The sequence below is a fragment of the Gopherus evgoodei genome, chromosome 18, assembly GCF_007399415.2.
Source record: "Gopherus evgoodei ecotype Sinaloan lineage chromosome 18, rGopEvg1_v1.p, whole genome shotgun sequence".
NCBI classification, from domain to species: domain Eukaryota; kingdom Metazoa; phylum Chordata; order Testudines; family Testudinidae; genus Gopherus; species Gopherus evgoodei.
Window position 1 is genome coordinate 1,459,004 of NC_044339.1, and position 14,278 is coordinate 1,473,281.

Here is a 14,278-nt window from a genome sequence, read left to right on the forward strand (position 1 = left end):
GGGTGTGCCATAGACCACCGGGATCTGATTTGGATATGGATAGAGACCTCTTTAATGTCTTTAATGAAGTAAACACAAAGGGGAAATGTGTGATTATGGGAGACTTCAACTTCCCGGATATAGTCTGGAGGACGAGTGCTTGCAAGAATAATAGGGGTCAGATTTTTCTGGATGTGATAGCGGATGCATTTCTTCATCAAGTAGTTGAAGTACCTACGAGAGGGGATGCCATTTTAGATTTGGTTTTGGTGAGCAGTGAGGACCTCGTAGAAGAAATGGTGGTAGGGGACAACCTTGGTTCGAGTGATCATGAGCTGATTCAGTTCAAACTAGATGGAAGGATAAACAAATGTAGATCTGGGATTAGGGTTTTCGACTTCTCGAGGGCTAATTTTAAAGAGTTAAGGAAATTAGTTAGGAAAGTGGATTGGACGGAGGAACTTGTGGATTTAAATGCGGAGGAGGCCTGGAATTACTTCAAGTCGCAGCTGCGGAAATTGTTGGAAGCCTGCATCCCAAGAAAGGGGAAAAAAAACATGGGTAGGAGTTGTAGGCCAAACTGGATGAGCAAGCAACTCAGAGAGTGGATTAGGAAAAAGCAGAAAGCTTACAGGGAGTGGAAGAAAGGCGGGATTAGCAAGGGAAGCTACCTTGGTGAGGTCAGAACATGTAGGGATAAAGTGAGGAAGGCTAAAAGCCGCATTGAACTGGACCTTGCAAAGGGAATCAAAACCAATAGTAAAAGGTTCTACAGCCACATAAATAAGAAGAAAACAAAGAAAGAAGAAGTGGGGCCGCTATACACTGAGGATGGAATGGAGGTTAAGGATAACCTAGGCATGGCCCAATATCTAAATAAGTACTTTGCCTCAGTTTTTAATAAGACTAGTGAGGAGTTTAGCGATGATGGAAGGATGATAAACGGGAATGTGGATATGGAGGTGGATATTACCACAACTGAGGTAGAGGCCAAACTTGAACAGCTTAATGGAACAAAATCGGAGGGCCGGGACAATCTCCATCCGAGGATATTAAAGGAACTGGCGCGTGAAATTGTGAGCCCATTAGCGAGAATTTTTAAGCAATCGATAAACTCAGGGGTTGTGCCGTACGACTGGAGAATTGCTAACGTAGTCCCTATTTTTAAGAAAGGGAATAAAAGTGATCCGGATAATTATAGGCCTGTTAGCTTGACATCTGTAGTATGTAAGGTCTTGGAAAAAATTTTAAGGGAGAAAGTAGTTAAGGACATAGAGGTCAATGGTAATTGGGACGAATTGCAACATGGATTTACTAAAGGTAGATCGTGCCAAACCAATCTGATCTCCTTCTTTGAGAAGGTGACGGATTACTTAGATAAAGGAAATGCAGTAGATCTAATTTACCTCGATTTCAGTAAGGCATTTGACACGGTTCCACATGGGGAACTGCTAGTTAAAAGATGGGGATGAATATGAAAGTTGTAAGGTGGATAAGGAACTGGTTAAAGGGGAGACTCCAGCGGGTCGTATTGAAGGGTGAACTGTCAGGCTGGAAGGAGGTTACTAGTGGAGTCCCTCAAGGATCGGTTTTGGGACCGATCTTATTTAACCTTTTTATTACTGACCTTGGCACAAAGAGCGGGAATGTGCTAATAAAGTTTGCGGATGACACAAAGCTGGAGGGTATTGCTAATATGGAGAAGGACAGGGATACTATTCAGGAAGATCTGGACCACCTTGTAAACTGGAGTAATAGTAATAGGATGAAATACAATAGTGGAAAGTGCAAGGTCATGCACTTAGGGATTAATAATAAGAATTTTAGATATACGTTGGGGACGCATCAGTTGGAAGCGACAGAGGAGGAGAAGGACCTTGGGGTATTGGTTGATAGCAGGATGACTATGAGCCGCCAATGTGATACGGCTGTTAAAAAAGCAAATGTGATTTTAGGATGCATCAGGCGAGGTATTTCCAGCAAGGATAAGGAGGTGTTAGTACCGTTATATAAGGCGCTGGTGAGACCCCATCTGGAATATTGTGTGCAGTTCTGGTGTCCCATGTTCAAGAAGGATGAATTCAAACTGGAACAGGTCCAGAGACGGGCTACCAGGATGATCCGAGGAATGGAAAACCTGCCTTATGAAAGGAGACCTAAAGAGCTTGGCTTGTTTAGCCTGGCCAAAAGAAGGCTGCGGGGGGATATGCTTGCTCTATATAAATATATCGGGGGGTTAATGTTAGGGAGGGAGAGGAATTATTTAAGTTTAGTACTAATGTAGGCACGAGGACAAATGGGTACAAACTGGATATTAGGAAGTTTAGACTTGAAATTAGACGAAGGTTTCTAACCATTAGGGGAGTGAAGTTCTGGAACAGCCTTCCGAGGGAAGTAGTGGGGGCAAAAGACTTATTTGGCTTTAAGACTAAGCTTGATAAGTATATGGAGGGGATGTTATGATAGGATAGTTTAATTTGGGCAATCGATCTTGGATTATCACCAGATAAGTCTGCTCAATGGTTTGTGGGGAGATGTTGGATGGGATGGGAACTGAGTTACTGCAGAGAATTCCTTCTTGGGTGCTGGCTGGTGAGTCTTGCTCACATGCTCAGGGTTTAGCTGATCGCCATATTTGGGGTCGGGAAGGAATTTTCCTCCAGGGCGGATTGGCAGGGGCCCTGGAGGTTTTTCGCCTTCCCCTGCAGCGTGGGGCATGAGTCGCTTGCTGGTGGATTCTCTGCAGCTTGAGGTCTTCAAACCAATTTTGAGGATTTCAATAACTCAGTCCTGGGTTAGGGGTTGTTATAGAAGTGGACGGGTAGGGTTCTGTGGCCTGCCTTGTGCAGGGGGTCAGACTAGATGATCATGTTGGTCCCTTCTGACCTACGAGTCTATGAGATGAAACTTCAATGAAAATGCAAGAATTCCTAAAAAAAAAAAAATCTCATCAAAACTTTTCAAATTCGATTTCAGAGAGTTTTAAAATTCCAAAGGATTTGCTTTTATTTGTTCGTGATCCATTTGTTGTCTCCGCTGAAACAAAGAACACTCTTGATTCAGGTGATGAAGGTGCCTTTGAATTAGAAATTGGAAGGCTCCAGAGCTCAGATGTTCTTGAAGTAAAAATTCAGAGAAGTAGGACTTTGTGATTTCTGGACTCAATATGCTGCCCAGTTTCAGAATAGCCAGAATCTAGCCATCTTTTAACAATGTTTGGATCAACATACCTCTGTGAATATGGGTTTTCTACCATGAACATTATAAAAAATAACACCACAATCACCTTACAGATGAGCATCTTCACCAGTGCATATGCTTTGCCCTTATCTCCTACAAACCACTTGTCACAAAGCTTGCCAGATATCACTGATGCCACCTCTTCCACTAGATTGCCAAAAACACAGGCAATAATGTTGATTTATAAACTTTGTTAAAAGATAAAAAATATTAATATTTATATTACAATTAAGGTCTTTATTGGCAGCTAGACGTTAGTTTGTTTATTTTGTCAGTCTTCTCTGACAATGGCCTGCCTCTTGTCATAAAATTTTCAAATCAGCCTATGGGTACACCTAAATGAGTATCACTGATCTAGGTTCTCCCTGTAGGTCTCCCATCAAATCTATCCCAACATCACACTAGCTAGCGAGATCTGAGGCGATCACAGCTCAAGATCAAACGATAAACATTTAAGAAAAGCAAAGTAAGTCAGAAATAAACTTAAATAAGCCGAGTTAATCTTGAGTTTTAAAGAAGAAATATGGAAGATCCGTCTGTAAATGGTGGGTCATCCAAATACGACGTGTTCAGTTCTGCCCCCTACATACACACTTACCATGTGGGCAAACAAGGTCTTCATTAAAATTTAACTCCTCTTCCTCCTCCCTCTTTTCTTCGGTTGACTCATCTGACCAAAACAAAAAGTAGATTGCACAAAAGCTCTCTGTAGTAGAATTTGATTTTTTGGAGGAACTGTAACAATTTGCTTCCTTTTCAAATTGCTGCAAAATTCTAACACTGAGGAAACTTCAACAATATGCCTTTAAGTTTATTGGCCCATTCCTCCAGTACCAGCGCAGGATTGTGCATTACAATATATTGTGAGTGCTCTAAAGTTCATGGAGCGCAAGGCTATCTTCTATATGAGACTACAAAAGGTAGCATTCATTATAGTTAGAACACCTGGGCTCTTTGCTGCTCCCAAATAGCTCAGATCAGAATTAAAAGAAAAGTTACCACCAGATCAGAGTGGAGGGAACACAAATCTTACAGGCAAAATATTAGTCAGCCCTCTGCTTTGAGGAGTCTGATCCAAACCAGATGTCCCCATTGCTGCTCCACAATGGCTTCAAATGAGGCCAAGAACCACTCCGTCTGGAAGGCTTCAATGTGAGTAACTTGCAGATAGGATTGTGCCTTTTCTGTTTTGGAAAGTGCCTACAACACTGTGGGCAATATCAGAAGTAATAAAAAGTAATATGTGCTTACTTTGACAAAGGAAAGTTTTTACTAGTCATTCCATTAGCTCTGCAGGGGAAAATAAAATGGACTGCACCTAAACAGTTGACAACTGAGGCCTGTTTTACACTTGAAAGTTGTTTTACATCACAGCTACAGCACTCAGAGGGTGTGAAAAATTCACATCCCTATGTGCCATAGCTATGCCAACCTAAGCTCCAGTGTAGATACAAGTAGGCCGATGGAAGAATGCTTCCATCAACTTAGCTACCATACGTGGAGTTCCTACAGCCGCAGAAAAAACCCTTCTATCGCTAAAGGAACCATCTACATTACGGTGCCACAGTGGCATAGCTACAGTGTCGTAGCTGTACTGTTATAGCACCCATAGTGTAGACATGGCCTAGAGTTCCAAGTGCAGGGCCAGATTCTACCTTCAGTTTTAACTGGGAGTTAGGGATGTAAAAAGTTAACCAGTTTACCAATAAGACTGATGCTTATCGGTTATGTACTGAGTTAACATTTAAATGCCTAATGTGCTGTGCCTGTGCCCGGGATTTTGCCTGCTGGCCCCGCGCCTGCCCCCAGCCTTGGCCCCTTTCCCATCTCAGTTTGGATAAGGGGCAGCAGCTAGGACCCCATATAAAAACATGAGGGTGCTGCAGGACACACCGCTCCCCCTTCCCCTCCCCCCTCGCATCCCTAGTTACCGTACCTATGTTGTGAACTCATTAACAGATAAATGTTTAACCAATACAATTTTAATGAACAGTTACTTTTTTAAAAACACTATTTACATCCTTAGTGGGATTACATAGGTGTAGTGAGGGAAGAGTTTGACCTGCCGAAAACTTTTTCTCTTCAAAAGTATATACTGCTTTTGAAATTGCTCAAAATATCGAACTAATATATGCTCCTTTGTACTACAGTAGAACCGCAGAGTTACAAACACCTCGGAAATGGAGGCTGTTCTTAACTCTGAACAAAACGTTATGGTTGCTCTTTCAAAAGTTTACAACTGAACATTGACTTCATACAGATTTGATCTTTAACAGGCAGAAGAAAAATGTTGCTATCCCGTTATTATTTTAGTAGTTTCTGTTTAACAGTACTGTATTTGCTTATCTTGGGTGAGGGTAGGGGGAGAACTCTGCCGCTGCCTGATTGTATACTTCCAGTTCTAAATGGGATGTGTGGTTGACTGGTCAGTTCGTAACTTTGAGGTTCTATTGTATATTCAGACCTGCTCAAAACAATCCCTACAACTAAATAGAACAGCTAGAATGCTTAATCAATACTATAGGAACATCCAATCTATTTATCAGGTAGTGCAAGAAATTGGGTTGCTTGGTTTTAAACAGCTACCTTTGTTTTGTGCATCTCCATTCATTTTTCCATTATTCTGGTCTGCATCATCATCTTGTTCATTTAACTGTTCCAGAGCCAACTGACGCCAACTCCGCAAGGATGACTTTCCAACCCAAAATCCATCATTACTGTATAGAAAAAAAAGACTAACACTTACAATACAAACCATAACTTAGATTTACAGCTATTGGCTCAGAATGAACCAATTCCTGTTGATGAAAGACAGCTCTTCATGTCCCAAAGCTTACGTGTAAGCTCAAAAGCTTCTCTCTCTCACCAACAGGAGTTGGTCTAATAAAAGATATTACCTCTCCCACCTTGTCTCTCTCATATCCTGGGACCAACATGGCTACAATGCTGCAAACAATTTAATTTTTTTTAAATGAGATTTTAACGTCACTGACAATAGACTTGTGCAATGCAAACATTGGAAGGTGTCAGCACCACGTACCCCTTTACTGTAATTTTCAGTAAGTTTGTGACAGTTTTATAGTCTTCGTTTAATTGGTTTTTCAGTCGTAGTATTCGACACCTCTCTACCACACAGTCCTTGCAAAGTGCTTTAACTAGAGAAACAAAAAAGACACCACCGTGTTACAAGAATACTACTGCTACACTTAAAAACAAAATTAAGATTTTTGCAAGAGCAGGCATCACCATTTGGAGGTGCTGTTAGTCAAGTAGGCTTAATGTAGTTACTGACAGTGGCATTTTCTACTACCTATGAATTAGATGGAAATATATGTTAACAGCTGAACTGGACCAAATTTAGATATAATTGTAGTAAGTTTTTATAAGGGTGTGTTTGTTCCTTTAGCATCAACATTTCTCATCACCTCAGTTTCACAAATCTGCATTTCTGATATTAACAATTTATATTTACTACAACAAGCTTGAAAACAGCAATATGTGTAGACCTAGGTAAACCGTGAGTTTAAAAAGGACAGTTCAGAAATGTGCAACAGCAGTTTTACCATTCACAAAACACCTGTCACAGTATGTAAACATGCAGTGTATACACACTATAAATATACTTTCTAGGTACTGGGCTGCTTGGGGGAAAATCTGCAAGTGAAAGAAGACAGTTTCTCTCCTTGGTTAGCACACCCTCACTTCTTCATTGCTCTGAGAATAGGGTTCCAAAACACTGGCTCTTCTCAGTAGAGAATGAGACAATACACGAGGTACTGCCTATACAGCATCTGTAGAAATAATGGGCCCAGAATCTCCACCACTCCCCAATTTTAGGATCTTTATACAAGTTTTGCTATTGTACAGAAAGTTTACTTTAATGAAACTTTTTAAAATACTAACGTTTCAAGTTGTTTCTACCTAAATGTACTTTTTTTTTTTTTTTAAGTGACTGAACAAAACTGCTTCAAGGCACAAAGCAGAATCAAGATGTGAAATATATCCACCATTCATGTTCCCTAGTCAGCCTATGTACTTGACCATAACTAAGCAGTGCTCTCAAAAGCAGCCATCTGGAAAAATACAAGCAGGACAGCTATTCTGGCCAAAGATGAAGCTACATTATATTGACAAAGGATGCAAAACAAAATTTCAATATACAAAAATTTAAATCCCCAAAAAAGCTTGCCATGTGAGAGTGCTTTATATCCAGATACTATAGTTTAATCTTACCATTTAGCCTGGGCCCCCCTCCGTATCTCCTGTAGAAGTAGTCAGCAACATACTCAGATATTCTCTTCATAATTGATATTTTATCAGGGTGCAATTTGCCATGTGAGCACAAGCATGCAGTGTTATCTATGGGTTTGGGAGGGGCAGATTCATCCAGCCATTTCTGTAACCATTCAAGAGAGACAAACTCATACGGGCACCCTGGAAAAAAGTGAACAGAAACAAACCTGTACATTACCACAAGTACATGATACAAGAGATCACATTTTAAAATTACTCTACTGTTCAGCAGTACTTTTATTAAATTAAAAAGTTTGTGGGGGAATCTTCACCCAAAAAAGTTAGATTTCCATTATACAATATTTTCCAAACATTTTATTCTGTTTCCATGCCAATTCTGATGTTAACTATGTAGTTTTATATCATGGTGTCCCTTCTAGAAGTCAACAGCTGTGCGAAATTACATCTGAGACAAGTATCATTTTAAACTCAAATAGGAAACTGGCTAGTGAAGCCAGACAACATTTTCAAACTGGCTACAGTAGCTTATTTTATTTCAGAACATTACAGGAAAAATCTTCCTACTGTTAAATTAGGAGAGAATGCAATATATTACTTTGAGAAGTTAAATGCTCCATTCAAAAGTCTGTTTTCCTTAATTATGAGGTAAACATGTAAATTAGAAGTTTAAAGTAATAATGTAGGAGTGTAATAAAGGTTAGTGTATCTGATATATATTAACTACTAATGACAAGGTGGGTGAGATAATATCTTTTATTGGACCAACTTCTGTTGGTGAGAGACAAGCTTTCAAGGTTATAACGAGCTCTTCTTCAGGCCTGGGAAAGGCACTCCGAGGGTCGCTCACCTTGCCTCTCTAATATTCTGGGACTGACACGGCTATACACAGCACAGATACACTAACTAGGAAAGTCATAAGAGGACAGGATACAATTATAAAGAATTAGATGTCTTAAAACAACACGCAAACCCCTATGTGCTTAAAGTACATTAAAAGAAATCAGGGGAACCTAGATGATGAATGCTAGCAGTTAACCCTAACTAGAACTACAGTGAGTAAGTTTATCTACTGCTTATATAACAGACAAATAGAAGCTTGCATGTGATATGCTGCCAATTTTTCAAATACAGATTGTTGAGGTGTTTTGCTTCCAAAACAGAACCTTGTATGTTCATGTTACTGTTGAAGCACTGAACCTCTCACTCTTCTGAACAGCTTTGACATCAAACTTCTAATGATACATGTTTCCCAGAACAAGTTTTTGTTAAATATCATAAGCTATCAACAGTATCAGTCAAGTTAACCTGGATTTACAGGTTGCTTCCTACAGCATGTATTCATCAGGCAGAGTGCTATTTCTTTACATTAGATTGTAAAGTCTTGAGACAAGGGACTGTCTGTGTTCTGTGGCTGTACAATACCCAGCACAATGGGGGCCTGGCCCATGATTAGGGCTCCTAGGTGCTGTAGCAGGGGTTGGCAACCTTTCAGAAGTGGCATGCCGAGTCTTCACTTATTCACTTTAACTTAAAGTTTCACGTGCCGGTAATACATTTTAACGTTTTTTAGAAGGTCTCTCTCTGTAAGTCTATATTATGTAACTCAAAACTGTTGTATGTAAAGTAAACATGATTTTCAAAATGTTTAAGAAGCTTAATTTAAAATTAAATTAAAATGCTGATCTTACGCCACCGGCCCACTCAGCCCGCTGTCAGCCTGGGGTTCTATTCACCTAGTTCTGCAGCAGGCTGAGTGGGGCCTGCAGGACCCCAGCTGGCAAGGGGCCAGCAGCTGGGACCCCAGACTGGCAGCAGGCTGAGACCCCAGACTGGGGGTGCAGGTGGGACGGGGGGGAAGGGGGGCAGGTGCAGGAGCTCCCGTTTGGTGCTCAAGGTGGGGGTGGGAATGTGGGGAGGGGGTACAAGAGTCAGGGCATGGGGCGCGTCGGTATTTGTGGGGGGTGCAGGAGTCAGAATGGGGACTGGAGGTGTGTGAGAGGGTGCAGGAGTCAGGGTGTAGGATGGCTGGGTATGTGTGTGGGGTGCAGGGGTCAGGGCAGAGGGCTGGGGTGCTCGGCTCGTGGGGATGCTCCCAGCCCCCTGCCAGGAGCGGCTCATGGAAGGGAGCTGGAGGGAATATGCCCGATTCCATCCCTTTCCCCAGGGCCCCATCCATCCTCACCTCTTCTCTGCCTCCTCCCCGGAGCAGTGAGCGCACTGCAACTCCACTCCCCCTCCCCTTGGCAAGGGCCATCAGCTGATCAGCACAAGGACGGAGAGGAGGCAGCACACTGGGGGAAAAAGCAGGGGAGAGGGGAGCTTGGCTGCCGACAGGACCAAGCTTTTGCCTCCTGCCCCCACAGGAGAGAGGTGGGTGAGGAGGCTGAGTGGGGCTGGGACCTCAGCAGGCAGCAGTGTGCCATTAAAAATTGGCTCACATACCGTCTTTGGCCTGCATGCCGCAGGTTGCCCACCCCTGTGCTATAGTAATACAAATTAAATAATAAATCGGAACTACTTCACCAAATTTGCTTCATCTATCAGATTTAAAATAATGCTCAATTTCTGCATTTCGATTGGAAAAATATTTTTGATATTTGAATTCTTAATCTATACTGCCCAAGTAGACAACCAACTATCAAAATAGACTCGAGAGCAACAGGATGTCACAGTAATGATGCAAGATTTGGCTGTAAGGAGGAAACCATGAAAATACCAAGCAATTTTTTTTTATTATTATTATTATTATTATTAAAGTCTAGGAAATTTGTCAAAAATTAGCATTCAGAAAAAGCACAGACCCCACATTAAAAACTTATATTGAAGGAGAAGCTGACTCAAAATTTCATAATACTAACAATTTAAGATTGTAGCAATTTCTGTTTTGTTTTTTAAACAAGAAATGCTTTTCTACACATTTACAAAATACACAGGTGCAATTTCTGGAAGATCAGACATACCAGCACAGACATTAGAAGGAATGAACGGCTTTATATAAAATACTTGAGTCAAATATCTGGATACAAAGTCACACTAATGACACATGTAACCCAAAACAGCCTGGCTATACTTGTATAACCAGGAATTTTACAGAAAAAGCAACTGGAAATGTAATTAACAAACTGCTGTGAAATGCCACAATGGCAAAACACTGATCTCAAACAATGCTTTTTCTTATTTTCCATTAGTGCCAATCATCTTTGGGTTCTAAGATAGATTTAATTACATATTGAGCAAAGTTTTACTTCTGCACCCCAAATCTAGTCAATACTGAAAAGATAATCACTGGCATTTCTAAAAGAATATTGGAAAATTAACAGGGTAGGGGGGTGAAGAAAAAGAGAGAGGGAGAGGTCAGGAAATTAAATACACCTGGCTGATGCATCAATACCACTTCTGAAATTTCCACTGCCAGTTGCATTTATAAAGTGAATATGGGGAAACAATCCTTCACATTTCATATACAGAGGCACAGCAAAGCTGTAACCAAATACTTTACGTACTGTAATGAACACTGGATGTTTCATAATCTTAGGCCTCAAACACATAATCTTAGGCCTCAGCACAATCTGCAGCTTCTACATCTCAGGAAATGATTCTACATAAATATGGTTTATCTGAAAAAGTGTAAGCTTCACTATGGCTATATTGTATTCACTGTACATAAAACATGGCCACAATCTCTGGAGGATTCAGTTAAACCATTTCTAATAGGACATCTTCGGACAAAAAAAATCCCAATTAATGCAACTGAAAGAGAAACTTGGACCACCAACCTGATTTACAAAATGTAAGCAGCATGAGTGCGCACTGTTTGGAAACCTGTCATATGAACATTTATATAAGGAATAAATATCACCAATAGCAAACTATTCTAATTATGTTTAGAAAGCCAAAGTAACAGGAAATTACTTGTAATTCTTGTTCTCCAAAAGTGACCCATATCTGTGAAGAGAATGCCCCAGCATCCTCGATTTAGCAATGGCACTTCAAAAATACACCGCTTCCTTGATAACTCGCCACTTGATATAACACAAATTTGGATATAATGTAGTAAAGCAGTGCTCCGGGGGGGAGGGGCTGCGCACTCCAGGGGATCAAAGCAAGTTCAGTGTAACACAGTTTCACCTACAATGCGGTAAAATTTTTTGGCTCCCAAGGACAGCATTATATCGAGGTAGAGGTGTACACTCAGAGCATGGATCCAACAGTGGGGAATCCAGGGTGAACACCTGCCTTCACTTCACAGCTTTTCATTAGTTTTAAGCATAAATGCCATAATTTTCAAATCTGGATATTTAAAGTTAAAAATCTGAACAGAAGTGACTGGATATTTAGAGGTGTCGAGCTCTAGATGCAGCTCCCACTGACCCAAAGTTGCTGGTGCTCAGTATCTCTGGAAGAAAAGTTAGGCCTTGTACTAAGATGCCTTAATTTGGAATCAAGTGCTAAATTTGGGAATCCAAGTTTGAAAATTTTGGCCAAAGTATTTTATGAACTAAACTGAAATATCACAGTCTGCTTGCGCTTTTTATAAAAAGGAGCTGCAATCTTAATTGAAAACTACTGAAAAAGTTTCTAGGAGACGTGTTTTGGATAATACTGTCTATATAAAGTAACCATAGCACATATCTGTACCCTCACCCCATGGAAAACTATGGAGAGAAAGGAATAAATCAAACTTTTAGTATTTAAAGACGTGAAAAAGGCAGTAAGTGAAAAGTGGAAAGGAGAGAAGAATCAGTCAGTGACAACTTATTCATGGGACACACAAAGCTCTGGGCAGAGTGACTCCTGGAAGAGAGCTGGTTGGAAATTTTCTGATAAAACTTAGTTTCACCAGAAAATGCCAATTATCAGAAGGGATATGTTTTGCTGAATTTGTTACAGGGGCTCTCACAGCTGCTAGGCTCCCCATTCTGAAGCAGTACCACTGGGAGCCCCAGCTGGGGCTAGGACTTTTGGGGTTGCTAACCTCCCTGCTCTGTGACAGCAGCCTCTGGAGCCCTGGCTGAAACTGATATTCTTGTCAGCTTCACCTCAACTATGCAGTGGTGGCAATGGGTAAACTCACAAGAATGTCAATTGCCCATATTTCTATTCTGGAACACCCTATTTCAGTGTTTTTATTAAATGAAATTTTCAGAGTGACTTCAGTTTGCAAAAAAAATTCAGTAAAATCTGCTTCCATTCCAAAACACTAAAATTTTCTTGCAAACCAAAACCTCACATTTTGGCCACCCCATCACGGAATTCTCATAGATAAAAACTTGCTGACATGGAGTTTCCAAGTGTCTGTAAGAATTAAATTAATGACTTTCTGGCAAAAGGTTGAGTGAAAGTGTGACCTATTACCTGCTGATTCATTTGGATCAACAGCACCAGAGCATGCAAGTAAGCTGGAGATGCAGGATTACCTAAGTTACTTCCTTGTCAGTGCTATCAATCAACAGCGAGCTAAGCTGTTCATAGGGCAGCAGAAAATGGGCCCAGTGGTACAAGGAAAAAGCACTGGAGTGTGACTGGCAAGGGCATCATTGATGGTGAGGGAGTAAATCAAGAAAGAGAAAGACAGGGAGAGACAGCACTGATGGCAGTTATAATGAGAGAGAGGAAAAACGAATAAGCAGAAGAAAGTAGGTTGTGGCAGAAAGCAGTATGGGGAAAGGCAACACTGATCATGCATCCTCTCCTGTAGTCTTAAGTGTTGGTCAACAAGCCCTTCTCTCCTAAGGGGAAAAAAACAATAGCATCTAAAAGCTTCTAATGATACGCTCTGATCATGAACTCATGTGCTAGCATGTATTAATGTGGCACTAATGATCTAGAAACAAACAGATTATCTGAAGAAAAAAGGAATGAATTTTTGGGCAAAGGCTCCTGCAGAAAATTAAACACTTGTAAATTTATATTAATATTTTCAAACTCACACCTTCCAAATCTTGTTTAGGTACTTTAAAATATACAGCAGCAGGAAGTCTGAGTGAGGTAGAGAATGAGTGGATGTCCGTGTCCTTCTCCACTGCCCAAAGTCTTGCAGTAGCTACCACAAATACCAGATCACAAAAGGCTACGAGGAAAAGGGGAGTAACATCCACTATATGAACTTATACATAAATGGGAAATAGGATTAATTTAGTTATTTATTTACAGTGCTAATCTTAACAATGGTCTACTATAAAATACTACCAGAATATCTTACAGACCAGCTTCAGCAGGCAACCTTTGGTAGAGCTCCTTCACCTCTTCATGTTTGATTTTGCCTCTGACCACGCTTTGTTTACGCATATCTGCCATTTCGTTACACCACTCTTCAAACTTGCAGTTATCCCGCTCGACGAGCTCCTGCAGAAAAGCTATGGAGAAAGAAAGAAAGAAAGAAAGAAAGCAGAAGTACTAGCTACCACTAATCCTACTCTATCTTAAAAAAAAAAAAAAAAAAAAGATGGCCAAAATTAAAAGTCAATTATGCCAATTTTCACAGTGAGCAGTAATATACAATGGTAACAACCACTGAGCTTAAAGGTTTCCTCACACAAATAATGAAATACAGAGTCTTTCTAGAAGTCAAGTGCCTGGATATTGCTTCTCGACAATATTTACATTTCAGTATTTGTGTCCATATGGGTAATTTACTGTAAAGGAGACGTGGGATGCAAATGATTTAATACTGCCTAACAGAGTTTACTATGGAGGATATGACACCTGCAGTGGTTTAGAAAAACCTTTGGTGCGTGACAAATACTTTTCACATGTTTGAAAGGATTACCAATAATGTACTATAATATGTTGTTAAACACACTAA

At 40.6% G+C, this 14,278-nt stretch overlaps 1 protein-coding gene across 6 annotated transcripts in view; it reads right to left on the reverse strand.

The window, feature by feature from the left end:
• Window positions 1-14,278, reverse strand: part of USP48 (ubiquitin specific peptidase 48) — a 65,984-nt gene that overhangs the window by 34,836 nt on the left and 16,870 nt on the right. For 4 of the 6 annotated variants that reach the window (XM_030537228.1, XM_030537227.1, XM_030537226.1 and 1 more), the window contains 6 exons: window positions 13,680-13,829; window positions 13,406-13,543; window positions 7,453-7,653; window positions 6,260-6,374; window positions 5,806-5,936; window positions 3,818-3,889 (listed from right to left, as the gene is read on the reverse strand). In XM_030537228.1, coding sequence (XP_030393088.1) covers window positions 3,818-3,889; window positions 5,806-5,936; window positions 6,260-6,374; window positions 7,453-7,653; window positions 13,406-13,543; window positions 13,680-13,829 — 807 coding nt within the window. The remainder of the gene's footprint in view (window positions 1-3,817; window positions 3,890-5,805; window positions 5,937-6,259; window positions 6,375-7,452; window positions 7,654-13,405; window positions 13,544-13,679; window positions 13,830-14,278) is intronic. The other 2 variants (XM_030537230.1, XM_030537229.1) reach the window with 1 other exon arrangement.